General features: G+C 47.4%; 1 protein-coding gene across 5 annotated transcripts in view; it reads left to right on the forward strand.

Moving 5' to 3' along the window:
• Positions 1-16,520, forward strand: part of FSTL4 (follistatin like 4) — a 580,824-nt gene that overhangs the window by 180,327 nt on the left and 383,977 nt on the right. For all 5 annotated transcript variants that reach the window (XM_053907486.1, XM_019422002.2, XM_019422001.2 and 2 more), the window contains exon 2: positions 2,059-2,194. In XM_053907486.1, coding sequence (XP_053763461.1) covers positions 2,069-2,194 — 126 coding nt within the window. In that variant the 5' untranslated portion in view covers positions 2,059-2,068. The remainder of the gene's footprint in view (positions 1-2,058; positions 2,195-16,520) is intronic.

A 16,520-nucleotide genomic window follows, 5' to 3' on the forward strand; every position in this document is an offset into this window, starting at 1 on the left:
ACATTTATATGTTAAGTAGAGTAAGTTTTGATGATTTTGCTGTTTTTAGTTTATTTGGGCTGAAAAGCATGAAAAGGGAGAAAAGAAGACCTTTTGTATGTGTGCTTACCTCTCGAGCACTATTTGAAAGTGGAGAAGTAGGGAAGAATTACCAAAAACAAAGTAGAAAGTAATGTCTTTCTAGTTCTAACCTGAGTGACTATTGGTACTTTTTTTTTTATTCCCAAAAGCCTGCTAACTGCTTTCTGCAGTTCTTGGGATGTGGCTCTGTGTTCAGAAGAGAATAATTTATGGAGAGTAGGGAGTTATCCCATTTATTTTCAGAAAAAAACAGTTGCATGTAGGGAAAGACCTTTTTATTTTCTTTTAGTCCTGAATGTGATTTTTCTACCGGCTCCCCAGTCACTATAAAGAACTCACACACTGGAGCCAGAGCCCCAGGTCAGTTGCATGGGGTTGCAGGGCTGCTGGGAGTGCTCCACTCCCCTCTCCAGTAGTAGAGGAAGTGGCACCCTTCCGCACAGCTGTGCCTTCTTCAGAGGAGCAGATGCTGATGGTGACGAGACCGTGACCTTCACACCGTATTTGCTGGCCACGCAGACTCTTTGCCCAGTAGTTCCAGCTTTGCCAACAGATGTCAAGGAAGAAGAAACAGATACAGGAGTGGGAGCCCGTGGACTGTTTGTAAGACAAGAGACACATTCTCTTCAAAGACAGTCCTAATGTAGAAACTTGCTTTTCACAGGCCACCGTTATGCCGTAAGTTTTAGTCTGATTTCTCCTCCCTGTGGGCATTTCTGTCTCTAGCGAGGGACATAAAGCATATCTGAACAGGCAGCCAGAAGAAACTTGGGAGTCACTTTGTTGGGTGACCCTGGCATCAGCGCTAGTGATTTGTGGGATACCTCTGACCCTTCCTGTTTGAAGTAGGCATCCTTCAAAGCTGTTGCTGTGGGGGCGAACAGGGGTGGACTCCTCCATCAGCCTCTAATTTCCCTCAAGCTCCTCCTCCTTTCCCACTGGGTACCTGCTATAGACCAGCTTGAAGCCAGATCACATGGGGAATTGGCTTCCACAGAGCTCTGTGTCTTCATCTCCCAGCCAGGATCAGGATGCCGGCTGCACCACATGCAATTAAGCACTAAATTGTGTAGCGCTCACAGAAATCAATAACCCCTCCAGTTTTCTTGAGTACAAGTTGTAAATAGTCTGTGATGAGTTCTATCTACCTGGCTATGTTTCTTAGAGATACCGAAATTAAGGTTGGAATGGTTATGGTGGAAACCTTAAAGAAAGACAGAAAGAAAGAGAAAGAAAGAAAGAAAGAAAGAAAGAAAGAAAGAAAGAAAGAAAGAAAGAAAGAAAGAAAGGTATAGCTAATTGGACAAGTCTACTAGCCTGTGTCCTTGTCCCATTTGCACCATAGCTGGCACATGGTGGGAGTTGAGTATCTGTTGTAGCTGATCCTTAGGCCATGGGCCTCAGGAAACTTAGGTTACTGAAATTCCATTATCCATTGGGTGCTTGGACTCCTCTCCAAGAAGGAACAGTCTTGAAATGAAAATACTGAGCCTTACAGTGCCATGTTGAAACTCACTATCTTGTAAACTGAGATAGCAGCTACAAACAGGGTGCAGTACACTTAATATCATTCGTCTTCAGCATTTACTAAGCACTAATTGTATGCCTAGTCCCAAAGGCTTCCTGGAAAGACTGAAGCCTGGATATGTGGTAACTGAACAGAGGTGACACATCTTCTTCACTCTAGTTCGTTCTTGGAGATGGAGTGGTAGCTGGCATGTTGGATGGGTTTGCACATAACAACTAGCATTTATAGTGTCACCACTGTGTGTCAACGCTGACCTCGTTGGCCCTCATAGCAACCCTATAAAGTACACATCTCACTGAGCCCATTTTGGAAGTGAATAAACTAAGCCTCAGAAGTACTAGAACTTCTCTCACAGTAGAACAGAAGGGTTGGTGGTAGGGTTTAAACTTAGGTCAATATGATTATATTTTGCAATACTTAATTCTGATCATTTGTCATTTTCTCAACAGACTGAACGAAATGAAACCAGGACACTTATGGCTGCATCTCACGCTGCTTGGGGTTTCCCTGCCAGCTGCACTGGGGTGGATGGATCCAGGAACCAGCAAAGGCCTGAACATGGGTGTAGGTGACTCACAGGCAGAGGTATAGTTACGTAACAGATGATATGACATTCAAAACTGGCTGCTTTTCAGTGTTACCATATCTGATTTCTTCCCTACCTTGAGTTTACACCAGTTAAATTGCAGTGTGAATTAAAATTGTTCCCCGTTTTCGGTAGGGGACAGAAGGAAACATGGGTTGATATAGACAGGAGGTTTATATCACGCTGTAATAGTCTAAAATCTCTCCAATGCTCAGACTGTGCTCCGCAACCAAGCTTCTGTTGTATGGCTTGTCTTCCACAAAGACCCTCAAGAGAAGGGCCTTTTTGTATATTTAATAAAACTCTGAAAATGCAGACTCAGTGGTGGAGCACACCCATGTGAATTAATGAAGTCTTTTAATTATAAAATGTGTTTTAAAAGAGAGAGACTCCTTTTCACGTATACAGATAAAAAGAACCAGGCTGAGAAAGAACTGGCAAGTAGGGGTCCTAAGGGAGACTGTCTTAATGAACAGATAAGAATGATTAATGGCATGTTAGGTATATATAAATGCTTCTAAAGTGCTTGAAAAACTTATTCTCCAATGCTTCCCTGGAGAGTCTCCATACACTGCTAATTGCTTAGTGAACTTGGTCTTAAGTACTGAAGAGGATTCATCATCAATTGCAACCTAGCCCTGCTCAGGTAGTAGGCCTGATGAATTTGGAGCTCTGGGTCGGGGGGGAGTTTTTCTGCAGAAAATGCTTTGTGTGCCTAACTGTAAGAAAGAACCACAGCCTTTCATTAAAAGTACCTGGGATTTTTTTTTTGGGGGGGGGGGGGCACCTGGCTGGCTCAGTTGGTTAAGCGTCCAACTTCGGCTTGGATCATGATCCCACGGTTCATGAATTTGAGCCCCCCATTGGGCTCTGTGCTGACAGCTCAGAGCCTGGAACCTGCTTCACGTTCTAGGTCTCCCTCGCTCTCTGCCCCTCCCCCGCTTGCTCGTGTACCTGTGCTTGTGCTGCCTCTCAAAAATAAATAAACATTAAAAAAGAAAGTTAAAAAATAGTACCTGGGATTTCCTTGATGATGTGGTAAATATGAAATTCCTACTTGAGCTTCTCAGGGCATTTCAGCTTCCATTGTCCTCTTTGACGCACGCCCTTTCTCTTTTCTCTGTGCTTATTTCCTATCTTATGGAAGGAGCAAGAAGAATTACCTCCAAAAGTCACTATTACCAGAGAGTGCATAACGACACACGGTATATGGACAGTAGGATTAATGCATTATTTGATCAAGAGATATGATTTCTTTCTCATTATCACTTAATTGTAATGCAATCCCAAGCCTACAAACCTTAGTTTTAGGGGAGCTTTGGAAGTAGCTGAATGCTCATGTTTGCTGTTGAAGTTTGTGTGGCTTCCTTTTGTGGTGCACAGATGATTTGAAGAGCAGCAGTATCTCTCTTGTCACAGTTCACGAAGGACTTAACGCTCTTCGGAAAGAGCCTGGAGGCTGACTAGCTGGCTAGGGCGGCATTTCCCATATGGGAGTGGCTTAGTCATTGGACTCCTATCTACACCAAAGGAAAATGATCATTTCAGCCCTACAAACACATTGTTGAATATTTAATAACAAAGCAAACAGGCAAACACACAGATAAGCTTATTTAGTCTCCTTACTATTGGGGCTCCGTGGCCCACTGCTATAAATCACTTACTTCAATTAAGTCAAGCCAATTAAGGTGGGATTTAGCTCGAGGTAAAGTGAAGGTAAGTTAATATCAGCCTAGGACATCTTTATCTCTGCTCTTAACACCGTAATACTTTGTGCACCATCAAGAAAGCATAGATACTGCTCAGGCTGAGGAAATAAGGCTTTTTGTTGGTTAGATCGGGGTGTTGATTTTCTCCTCCCGTCGGGACAGAGGCCAGGGGATGCACTTGTCTCCTGGGTCCAGGCATGTGGTTGCTTCTGAAACAGGAAGCGATGCCTCAGCAGACTCCCAAATGCAGGAACAGCTGCTTTATCGATCCAGTTCTTGTGGCTATAGATGGAATTTTCGCAAACTGTAATAACTTCTACTCACTGAGTCTGCTTTCATCAATGATTAAATGAGATGATGACAGTGCGCATGGGCCTAGGATACAGGACAGTAAATGTTCAGATAGAGCAGAACATTTATATGGAACTCTTTTGTTTGCTGATCTCTAGCATGCTTTATGCATAGCCTCTTCATGCCGTTAACTCACTAGGGTCCTCACGTCTGGGATGCCGTCCCTTCTTTCCACATGTCTGAATCTTCTTCCTCCTGTGAGGCCCTGCTCTGGTTCTTGCCTTTTCTCTAGATCCCTCTTTGGGCACTCTTGGTCACATTTGATGTCTCATTCTGAAGTAGTCTTTCTTCCTCTTGTTTTTTTTTTTTTTCTTTGAACTCTTTTTATTTTTAGCATGCAAATGAAGCCTAACTTACTTATGTTTCTCTTCCTTACAACGTCTAATAGTTTTCAGATCCAAGTAGAGACTCATTGTGTTTTTGAGCCAATTGGTATTCAACATTTGTTACTAGTCATGAGGTCACCCTCGTGGTTTTAAAGTCCAGATGGGACACCCAATCATTGAAGTGTGCCAGTGGGGACCTGAGCGGTCTCCCCAACAAATCTGTAAGCAGCTTGCAGGCCAGGCTGGGATCTCATCAACATCCAGGGTTTTCTTTTTGTGTTAGAGATTTTGGGCAGTTTCTTTTTGGAGTTAGAGCTATTAATATATCCATAACTGACCAAACGATACCTAACTCCTCTGGCAGTTTCTTTAGAGTCTTACTTTGTGGAAGAATCAACCAGTAGACTTTTTTGGGACTCAGTAAATAAATCAAAAAACCTTTTCAGGAGCTAAATGGTAAAATGTTTCTGTGTATGTTTCCTTCCTGATAGTAGTACTTAACAAAACATTCATTGACTTCAGAGTTTTAAGTACTGGGAAAGAATTAATAAGATTTGACTTGCCTTTAAAGGTATTTCAACAATTACTGGAGTGTCCTAAGGGTAAATAAGGATTAAATGACCAGTGTGTATGTGTGTTCGCACATTTTTAAAGCAATGATAGCAAATGTAAATTTTGTTAAATTATTGTTTTATGTACAGAGGTGCAGTTGAAATAGCTTCAAGGAGTTTATCATTTTACAAATGTAGATGAAAAGAAATGTAGCTGGGTGGAGTGCCTCTTTAATAAGAGCTGAGTGGCAGAATGTGGCCTAGAATACTAATGGAATTCTGAATTCAAGGGAAACAATTCTGAGAGACAGAACTTCGTCCAATTCTAAAAGAATTAAAACTTCCCCCCTTTCCCTACACTCTGGCTGAGATAAATACAGTACTAAAATCAGTATTGGTAAAATTTTGTATCTGGGGAGACCAGGAAATTGAGAAGTGGCAGCCCCAAGGATGTGCCCCCTCCCGAGGGGCAGTCATTTGTGGGAGCATCCCCCCTTAACTTTTTGGGCCCTGGATGTTGTGTTCCCACCATTGGCTGGGCTCTGGGATTGGCTGGTGGCCATCACACAGCCCTTAACATCCTTCTTGTGTTCTGTCCTTTCTCTAAATTGCTCTGACCTGCAGTTTCTAGTCCTGCCCTAAATAACTATAAACATGGGTTCCTTTTAAAATGGGCAGCTTCATATGCCCCTGTGCTTACAGACTAGAGAAAGGCTTTGAAGCCAAACACCAGGTGTTCTCAATGTATAGAAGATCTCACAGGGAAGTCTTCGAGGAATAAATGTGTCGGTGGTATCAGTAATCAGAGTGGTCACCCACCTTCCTAACCCCAGGGGTCAGCCTAAGAAAGCACAAAACGGCTCTTTGCCCTTCTTGCAAGTGTTGGTCCTTGGCGTTGCTGTCTGCTCTCAGGGGTGCTCCTGTCCCTGGGTAGATGTGGCTTCTAACACAGACACCTGGATTGCCCTGACTCCCTTTTGCATTGGCTGGACATTCAAGAAGATGTGGGCTGCGAGACTGGGCAATAAGTTTTAAAAAATACTTCTTTGCTCTAATCCTTGTCCTTGTTCTTACACAGTTGATTGAATTTAAGACAACGCTCCCCAGCCCTTCTAGTCATGGTCTCCTCCCCATCCACAAACCATGCCCCACTCTTCTGACTGGTGACTGGGGAAGAGTAGCTGATCTTCTGCGGGCTGCGAGGTGTCTGTTAGTCACCTCTCCTTACTCTTGGCCCTCAGACTGTGGGTGTGGAGAAACCACCTCTCTCTTCCCTTTGAACATCCAAGTCCGGCTGGCATTTTCTGAACCTCATCTGCTGGCCTGAACGCATCTCTTATGGATGTTTTCTGTGGAGTCCCTATTCCCAAACACTCATAGTGCTAGTTCCAGCATTTAACTGGCTTGCTAAGATGAGATTCTTGGTCAGCTGTCTCAGAAAGAGGTCCAAGTGGGCTTTTCCTCAGGGTGTGGAGCATTGGGACTATGCATCCTCTTGGAGGATCCAAGACCTCTGTTGCAGCTGTGGAGTGGGCATGGGGATTCAGGGGCAGTCTCTTCTCTGGTTATTGAATATTCAGCCATGACTGTCTTCTTTTTTTAATTTTTTAATGTTTATTTTCGACACACACACACACACACACACACACACACAGTGCAAATGGGGAGGGGCAGAGAGTGAGGGAACACAGAATCCAAAGCAGGCTCCAGGCTCTGAACTGTCGGCACAGAACCCAACACAGGGCTCAAACTCATGAACCATGAGATCATGACCTGAGCCGAAGTTGGGTGCTTAACCATCTGAGCCACCTCGGCACTCCTGCCATGGCTGTCTTATGATTATTCTCTGTCAGCAGGTGTGGATTTTAGTTTCCCAGGTCACACTGGGGAGAGAGCACAGCCTCCCATCTGCAGATGTGTGAGTAAATCCATTCTAGGTGAAGAAGGGTGGCAAGTACCTCAAGTTCCCGCGGGAGATGGATGAGCCAGTTGCTACCTCTGGAGTTGGTATGGGCTATGGCCTACAGCAGCATCTCTTGAACTTGAGTGTGCTTGCAAAGGGCCAGAGGGTCCTGATCAAATGCTCATGTAGTACATCTAGGATAGGGCCCCAGAGTCTGCGTTCGTCATCAGCTCCAGGTGATGCTGATACTTCTGCTCCCAGGGGTCGCTGGGTGGAAAAGCTCTAGAGGAGTCCCCCTATCCACTCTGTACACATCCAAGAAAGAGATTCTATTTAGTGATTAACACTAGCTTTTTTTTTTTTCCTTAGCATTTGTCACTATGATGAAGCTGACTCTAGTCAGCAAAAGGAGAGAAACTTACAGGTTGCAGTCATGCTGGGAAATAGCTTGACACTAGATGGGCCTGGAGGTAGGGAGGCGAGTGGAACAGTGAATTGAAATTGCCTGGGTTTGAGAGTCTTTTTCACCTATTTAGAAATGATCAGGTGGACAGGTAAACTTTGATCTCTGCACCCAAGGTTCCTCACTGGCTTGTGTGCAGGTGACTTAAATCCCGAGGGTCAGCCCAAGCTCCCGTGCTCCCACCTGTCACTGTCTCCATGTCACCCATGCTGGTGTCCTGCCGGGTACCTGTCCCCAGGGCCTCTGGTTTGGGGACACCCTCACCAGGTTGGTGCTGTGTTTGAGGGTCTTGTTTTTATTTTTACCCTTGGACAGTGAAAGTCACTGTGTTTGTCTTTGTGTTGCATATTACTCCTCTCTGACTGCTCCCGGCAAGCTTCCTAGCCTGTACCAGTCAGTGTGCTGTGTGCCCCTTGTGTATTTTGAGATCGTAGTTAATAGAGTTTTAATTGGCTCTGAAAAGTTCTGTGACCCAGGAAAATGAACATTTATGAGTTCACAGAAAACCATTATTCTTCTTCCTCTTAATTTAGCATTTACTCATCTACTTCTTTTTATGCCTCTGCTGCTAAATAATCTATGCTTCTCTAGGAAACTTTCCACCCTTGTAATCAGGACATCAGGCCATGCGTTATAAATGGGGTTCTGATTTCCATTTTTCGGGGAGTTGGCAGCATCAAATCCGCCAGGCCCCAATCATCTGCGTGATTTATTCTCTATGACTTGCGGGTTATCTCTCTTGTTTACCATTTAGACCGAAGTAAATGCCATGATGGTGTCAGACAGGCTCTAACAGGCACCCTGTGAGTGGGCTCTACTCTTCTGTCCTGCCAAACCAGGGTCATTGTCCTTCTGCTTTGACCACTGTGGTTTCTGCTACGAGTCTTCTGGGCCTTGTCTTGTCTGCAGCCACCGGGTAGGTGGAGGTCACTGGTCCCAGAGATGAAGAGGATCGGATGAGATAGGCCCTATACTCTGAGCAAGTGCCACCTGAGCAAACTGCAGTGAGACCCAGATACACTGGTGTTTGGAGGAGGAGGCATGCCCCTGTGGCCAAGAAGCCATTTGTCCATTCAGCTTTGCCTCTCTCCTGATGGGTGGCCACACGTATTTGCTTTTTGGCCTTAGGCCTTCCCTTGAGTTGGGAAGGCGTGGACCAAGAGAAACCCAGTCTCCTTCTTACTGGGATCTTCATCCTACTACTAAGAGGTATTTTAAAAAGTAAAACCTGGATATTCTCATTTAATACTTGGTCTTGATGGAGCCACTAGCTGACCCTGGAGACGAGTAGATCCTAGCCCCATGCTGTGCTTGGATGTTTCAAGGAGTGTCATGAAATTCAGAAAATAAAATTAACTTCGCTTTGGTTTAATTTTAGTCTGTTTGTCTGACAGCATTTCTGGGCTTAGTACAGAGTGGTATCACAGACTCCAGCTGTGAATAGACCCCTGCAGGGTAGAGAGGGGAACAGAATTCTGGTGGGGGTGTGGGGGGAGGGGCAGCTAGTGGTTTACCTGGGGCTTCCTCCTCTTCTCCAAGGGATGGTGTCATACTCTCATGCTTTGGAGGAAGCAGTCCCCAGGGGAAGTATCTGTGTTGTAGTGAGATCTGACAGATATGGAGGGGAGTGGTGGGGATGGGAGGGGAGGGTGGAGGCAGAGAGCTCTGAAGTATGTTTTTTGGGTCAGTAAGTGAGTGGAAGTTCCCAGCTCTGGCACTGGAGCTGAGGACAACATCAGGCATGTCCCAAATGCTAGTGATCCACCTGTGTTATCTGGGCTGGACTTCTCTCTGCGGTCCAGAGTAAAGCTGATTAGCCCTTTCACTCACTTCCAAAACTTGAAAGATGACCCACTGGGGAGAACCAAGCAGAGCCCCTTAAACACAGTAGAAATCTTCTAACTCAGAAGTGCAGTCTGCCTAAGGCTGCTGATGTCTGGGTAAGAACACAGGATCTCATTTATTCCAGGTCTAGCCTGGCACAAACTAGGTCCATGGACTTGAGTCACTCCCTTCTCTTCTCCACCCTCAGTTTCTTCATGTGGAAAGTGAGAGGGTGGCCACGATGCCAACTCAGATCCCTTTCAGTTTGTCTATAAATCTTAATGACTGGGCCCCTTTAAACTGTGATGAGTGTTTTAAGTGTCCTGTCAGATGCAGTTCTACCTCTTGTATTCTTGTATGGCCGTACAACACCCGGAAAATGTAAAGGTGTGGCCCATCCTTGTTTGTCTCAAGTCCTGTTGTGTGTCCCCCTTTGGGAAGGGTATAGCAGTGAGGAGTTCCCTGTCACGTGATGGGGGAGGGGCATGGTGACCATTTGGGGTCTCTCTGACCAGCATTGCTTTCCTGTCGCTGCACACAGACCTGAGTCTTGACTGCAGTGTGCGTGGATGGTATATACTCCAGCGCCCTGTGGGTGTCCCTGAGAGGAGGAAGTTCTCAGAATACTGATCTGGAGAGAGGAACTTGAATGGCCTCTCTCACTCCTTGTGTAACAGGGCTAAATATTGGCCGTGAGCTGGGGACTGTGCCCTACAGAAGTGGTCCTGGACTTGGTGATTTTGCAGAGCAGAAAAATGAAAACCTTATTTTTAAAGATGAAGCTACTATGTACAATCCCTATCATCTCCTCATTTACACTTCTATTTATACTTTTTTATCTATAAAGGAAGTAAAAGGCCAGACTTACACACGAAGGGGGGTGTGCCCCACAGTAGCCTTCTCCTGGCGCATGGAGATACTAGGTCTCCAGATGTAGATCCAGTGTTGTTCTCTGCGGTATCTGTCTGAATATCATGGTTAGAAAGATGTAGCTCCAAGATAGGAAAGATGGGTGCTTATCCCAGAAAGAGGTCCTTGTGCCCATGCATAGGCGGGGGGAGTCAACTTGCAGGTGTATGTGTCACACGCAAGCACTCCTCTATGTTGGAGTGACAGGTGCGGCTGGATTTTAAAGGAAGAGTGGGGGGCGGCGCCTGGGTGGCTCAGTCGGTTAAGCGTCCGACTTCGGCTCAGGTCATGATCTCGCGGTCTGTGAGTTCGAGCCCTGGGTCAGGCTCTGTGCTGACAGCTCAGAGCCTGGAGCCTGTTTCAGATTCTGTGTCTCCCTCTCTCTCTGGCCCTCCCCCGTTCATGCTCTGTCTCTCTCTGTCTCAAAAATAAAGTAAACGTTAAAAAAAATTAAAAAATTAAAAAATTAAAGGAAGAGTGGGGTACAGGTTTCTTGATCATGGTCTTTAAAGTTTCTTCACTATCTCTTTAATCAGCTTGTGAAAAATGGCACAACACTGCTAGTTGGTTGATGATCTCTTCTGGTAAAAGGCAGTTTTATTTTTTTCCTAGCAGAGATGAAATGGAGAATGGAAGATATGTGGCCTGTGGGGTTCAGATATTCCCTCAATCAAAGGGGGCCTCTGAGCTCAACTGTGCCTGGGGCAAGGATGAGGAGAAGCTGGTGCTGGTGGGGGACTGGTGTTGACCAACACGGAATCACCTTAGAGATCACTGGCTTCCCCCATCTGTAAGAAATGCCAAGAAGGTATTTGTGCAAGTGCTTGCTGGTTCATCTGGAAACCAAGTCCTTTGTTTTCCCCTCTCCTCACTGTTCCAACATAGCATTGAGTCCAATTTGAAATCTCTCTGGATGTCTTAGCTGGAGAGAAAAGCTGCCAGTGTTACTTTTGTTAAAATACTATAAAGTTTGAGTTTTCAGTTATACTCAGAAAGTGTGTGTGTGTGTGTGTGTGTGTGTGTGTGTGTGTGTGTGTGTATTTTTAAGAGTTGTGAAGGAGAGGCACCTGGGTGGCTCAGTCAGTTAGGTGTTCCATTTCGGCTCAGGTCATGATGTTGTGGTTCATGAGTTTGGGCTCTGTGCTGACAGCTCAGAGCCTGCAACCTGCTTTGGATTCTGTGTCTCCCTCTCTCCCTCCCCTGCTCATGCTCTGTCTCTCTTTCTCTCAAAAATAAATAAACATTAAAAAATTTTTTAAATATATAAAAAAATAAAATAATAATAATAATAAAAAGTGTTGAGAAAGGAAGTGATCCCCCTATTTCTCACAGAAATCCTGGCCAGAGAACACCCCTGATCACCAGTGAGCCTCTCGTAGATTACTCAGTGGCTTAAGCAACCACCTCTGCTGGCCACCTACTCATCCGCGAGGGTATTGGCAGCCTGGCCCAGCAACAGAGGTGAGAGGTGCCAACCTGACAGCCCCTATTTCCGCCTCGGCCAGCGGCCTGGGCTTCTGAAGCATGGCCTCCTTTTCTGACAACATGTGTCTTCCTGCTCAGGTTGAGTCCTTCTCTGTGCTCTTGGTAGCTTGGCTGGCAGTGGGGCTGGCTCCTGCTGCGGGCAGCTCCCTGGGCCCTGGAGAGAAATGGCTGTTGCACCCCACCCCCTCCCAAACCCTGACCGCCCTACTTTGCTGACCCAACTCCGTATGTTCTCCCTTCCCCCTTTCTCCTCCAGGATGGTTATTTTAAAACCCCACAGTTGGTTTTTCCTGCTGAGGCCGGATCACTTGCATGATGTGTACCTCTAGTGTCTCCAGTGCTAACTTTGTCTCCGGGGCTCCTCAAGTCAGAGGGCTCAGTGGCTCAAATCTAGTTAAGAAAGGCACTTGGTCTTTCTGACCTCGAGGTTAGCAGTGAGTAAAATGCATATGATAACAGGGCTGATGTGGGAGTTATGTGGTAGGACGGTGCGTGTAATACCTGGTGCAGAACGCGGCAGTCAGAGCTGCGGTTTTGTGTCCCACTAAGTCCATCAGGAGGACTGTGCACCTCTCCCTCACCACGGCCTGGCATGCCTGTCTCAGCTGTAGTACTTGCTGCTCAGTGTTGAGACCCCCGGGGGTCCTCTTTCTGGTGGAAGGTAAGTACCCTTGGGTCTGGAGCCCCAGAGGTGTCAGCGGCCAGCACGGCCTGGTACACAGTAACATGTTCAGATTTTTTTTTCTTTTTAATTTAGAGAGTGTGCACAAACGGGGTGGGGCAGAGGGAGGGAGGGAGGGAGGGAGTGGAGAGAGAGAGAGAGAGAGAGAGAGAGAGAGAGAATATCTTCAGCAGGCTCCACGCTCTGCACAGAGCCTGACATGGGGCTTGATCCCATGACCCTAGGGTCATGACCTGAACAGAGATCAAGAATTGGATGCTCAACTGACTGAGCCACCCAGGCACCTGGCATATTCAGACATTTAAAAAAAATTTTTTTTTAATGTTTATTTATTTTTGAGACAGAGAGCATGAACGGGGGCGGGTCAGAAAGAGGGAGACACAGAATCTGAAACAGGCTCCAGGCTCTGAGCTGTCAGCGCAGAGCCCGATGCCGGGCTCGAACTCACGGACCGCGAGATCATGACCTGAGCTGAAGTCGGCTGCTTAACCAACTGAGCCACCCAGGCGCCCCCAGACATTTTTAAGGGAGTGAGTGAGTCTGTGATCTCTTATTCATTTTGGTGACATGTCGGAATTTGGACAAGGTGACTCAAGTTTCTAGGACTCCTTACAGAAGAAGCCCCGGGAGAGACTGGACTCTGTTTGGTTTTGTTTTAGCGTAGAGTCCTGTCACAATTTCCAACATCCTTAGAGTCCTGTGGGCTGTGAGTGTGGGAGGGGGTGAACCCCCGACTCACTTGCTGTCCCCTTCCTGCAGCGTTTTCTGGGGCCTGCCTGGCCCTGGCTGTCCCTTCTGTCAGGAAGCCAGCATCAATGTGGCAGGCACATCACAACCTTGTCCCCAAGTGGGAGCCCAGAGAATGAAATGTAAGCTCAAGCAAACACAGGATGTTCTCTTTGTGCTCAGAATTTTCAGGGTCAGCAGCAATAGCCTGTGGCTCGGGGGAGGGGAGCTGCTAAATGTCCCTACAAAGAGAGGAAGGGATGGAGGGCAGTGGGAACAAAGTTGTCTTTGGAGGTGTCATTTCATAGGTGCAAGACTCTCGATGGCTTTTCTTGATGCTTGTCTTAGGACTGTTGGAATAAAAACTTTTTAAAGCTATTCTATCATTCACATTTTGCTCTCTAAAGAAAGAAAATCACTCTTTCCCCATTCATTTCTTTTTCGAGCCTTGCATTTAAAACATGCTCAGTTTCTTCCTCTATGGTAAAGACTTCAGGTTCTGCTGATGGCACACTTTGTGCGTCCATTCCGGTGAAACAGGCTTTGATGTGGGCACACTGGGAGATGTCAAATGGGAGAGGCCTGCCAGGTAGATGTTCTAATTGGAGTGCTTCTAGAATCTGCCCCACTGTTCCTCCTCCTCCCCCACTGTCCTCTGTTTGGTTTTTACATATGCTGTTGTTTTCCCTTGAGCATTTGGCTGTGAAGAATGGGATTCTCTGCCTCATGCTTGGGTGTTCATCCCCTGGCAGTAGGGCTTAGGAGTATATCCTTGCGTCCCAAAGCACAGCTTCCTGCTTGACCTTCTCAGGATGCTATGTAGCTCCTACCTAGTATGGGGCCCTGGGCCCTGGGCTGTCTGGGTCACTTGCGGCATCTGGTGATCTTAAATCTTAGTAATCAGTATCCACTGAGCACCCAGCTGTGTGCTTGGCTCTGTCCGAGAACCAGGTGGTTGAAGAGAGATGACATCTATGAGTCTGTTCTTAGGGCTTGAGGACCCGTGGGCCAGGATGGGCTCGGGGACTGGGAGGGGGATGGAGCAGTCTGCTGTTGCTGAACGGAATCTGCATTAGCAGATGGAATTAAACACCTCTGTCAGTTGTTGATCTTTTATTACCTGTGTGTAGTGATTAAGTTAATTTCTCAACTGTAGCCTAAAGGAAATTAGGTACGTTTGTTGAGTAATAAAGGAGAAAGTAGCTGCTGCCTTCCCTGGTCCCACTGCTACATCCCTGGTCTCAGAGCAGGATGCTTGTTCTGTTAGTCCACACATTCCTCACCTCAGTTGTGACCGATGGCAGATCTAGTGTCACAGGTTGGTCCTGACCCATGATTTGGTGCTCTGGAGCCCTCAGAGGGTGGGTTGGAGGCTGGAAGAGGCTGGAGTGCCAGAGTGTCCCCCACATCGACTGGACATTATGTTGACTGCAGTAGCCGCGTGGTGTCCAGGGCTCAGAATTTCAACTGGAGCACCCCCAGCCCTGCAAGCTTCCAAAACTTGTTCCCTAAAACAGAGCCTCTATACCCTCTCCTAAGGTGGTCTTACCTGACATGGCCATGTCCTTTCTGGCTCCGTGCCTCCTATATCCCACCTGGATGACGAGCCTGGATGCGTGGTGGGGATGGCTGCTCACTGTTGCTGTGTGTCCTCTACCTTGCGGCACCACAGCGTGTGGCATTTCCACCCCAGAGCCAGAACTGTTAGTCCAGAAGACTTAGCTGTCGCACTAGGGCCCCACCTTGAGCCACATGTCCATTCTCGTCCAACTGGTTGCACCAATTGGCTTGGTAACTTTTAGTAATGAAGACCCTTCTGGGGCCATGCTCACTAGAACCAGATTATTGATGATTCATGATGCATTCTAGATGAAGATGTATAACAAAATGTAAACCTAATCTCATTCAAAGTGACTGCTCTTGTGCTACCAGAAAAGATGGTCCTGAGCTGCATTCTATAGGAAATTCCTGTACGTGGGCTGGTGTCTCACCGTGGGATTATGAGAAGGGAGAAAGAATAAGCACAAAGAACACTTGTAAGAAATCACCTGTATACTTGCAGTATGCTGAGCAATTAACAGAGTACAAGTCACGTTCCGTGAGCAGTAGGGGCCAAACCGTGGGTGACAGGAGGGTTTCGAGCGCAGAGGTGCTGGGAGGAGGGGAGGTTGGGAAGAAACTCATGGAGGTGGGAGGGTCTTGAAGGGGATGGTGGTGATATGTGTGGGTGGAGGACTCAAGTATGTTAGGAGGAGGAGCCCTCGAGTAGAGATGGGGATAGAATAAGACCCTATCTGGTGGGAAGGGACAGAGAAGAAATGCAGGGGTGGACATCCAGGCCCGCTATTGGAGTGATAGATCAAGGACTCTGAGAGCCTGGAGCAGAATCTCCTTCCAGAGCTCACATCTAGAGAAAGGTCATTCCGAGGCCCCAAAGATGTCCTGGGCCCCACTACAGGCCGCCTGTCACCTTGCTTCTTCCAGCCGCACTGTCTCCCGCTTCTGCTTCCTTTTCCCCTCCCTGATGTCTGTGGGGGCTGGCCTTCCCATGGAGCTGCAAACCCCTTCCTGTACCTTCACCCTCTGCTGCCAGCCCCATGGCCCTGCTGCCTCATGAGCCTACGGCTCCAGGGCCCTGGGCCACGCAGCCCAGGTCTAGTTGCTGAGAACCTGGTGCCTCCCCTCAGAGAAGCCAGGGGACGAGTCCCCACATGTGACTGGACATTTGGGAGCTCTGAGCAGGGGTGTGGGGGCAGGCCTGGGAGGCTCTAGTGAAGGAGTAGGAAAGTGGGTTAAAGTGGGGGACAAGGTGGCAAGGCTGGGGAGCCCACCTGCACCCTCTCGGTGCTCTGAGGAACATAGATGCAGATTGTTAGAAGTGTAGGCAGTTTATGGAGTTGAGCTTTGTGGTCTCGAGAGCCGTGCCCATGTGGTCTTAATTCTTTGCTCTTGTGCTTTGCCGGCCTCACTATCACTGATGTCTGACTCATCGGTGCCCTCCCCCCAGCCTCGCCACAGCAACCTGGCCTGTGTGTGCAAAACAGTTCAGAAGTTCAGCCTACCCATCCCTAGATTAGCCCCACAGACAGGTTGTAGAAAGAATGGCTGACCTCCACAGGCTGCCTCACCTCTCAACAGTCACCACCCCAACCCTCTTCTCCCTCCTGGGGCCTGTGCTCCTGACACCTGGGGCCTGGGTTCACGGCTTGCCCACTGAGCAGGCTCTGGGTCTTGGACATGGCCCCGTGACTCCACAGTCACATCGCCTATGGCTGCAGGGAGCTCCTTAGTACACTTCCTCTGAGGCTTAGCTGGAATTGTTTTGGGAAGAAAGAAGAGCTCCATGGGGGGGAAGAGTCCTCGCTTTTCCAGGTGTCTCTTCTAAGAAAGTCTGCA

Source organism: Panthera pardus, unplaced genomic scaffold (genome assembly GCF_024362965.1).
Source record: "Panthera pardus isolate Hobbes unplaced genomic scaffold, ASM2436296v1 HiC_scaffold_2, whole genome shotgun sequence".
NCBI lineage: Eukaryota > Metazoa > Chordata > Mammalia > Carnivora > Felidae > Panthera > Panthera pardus.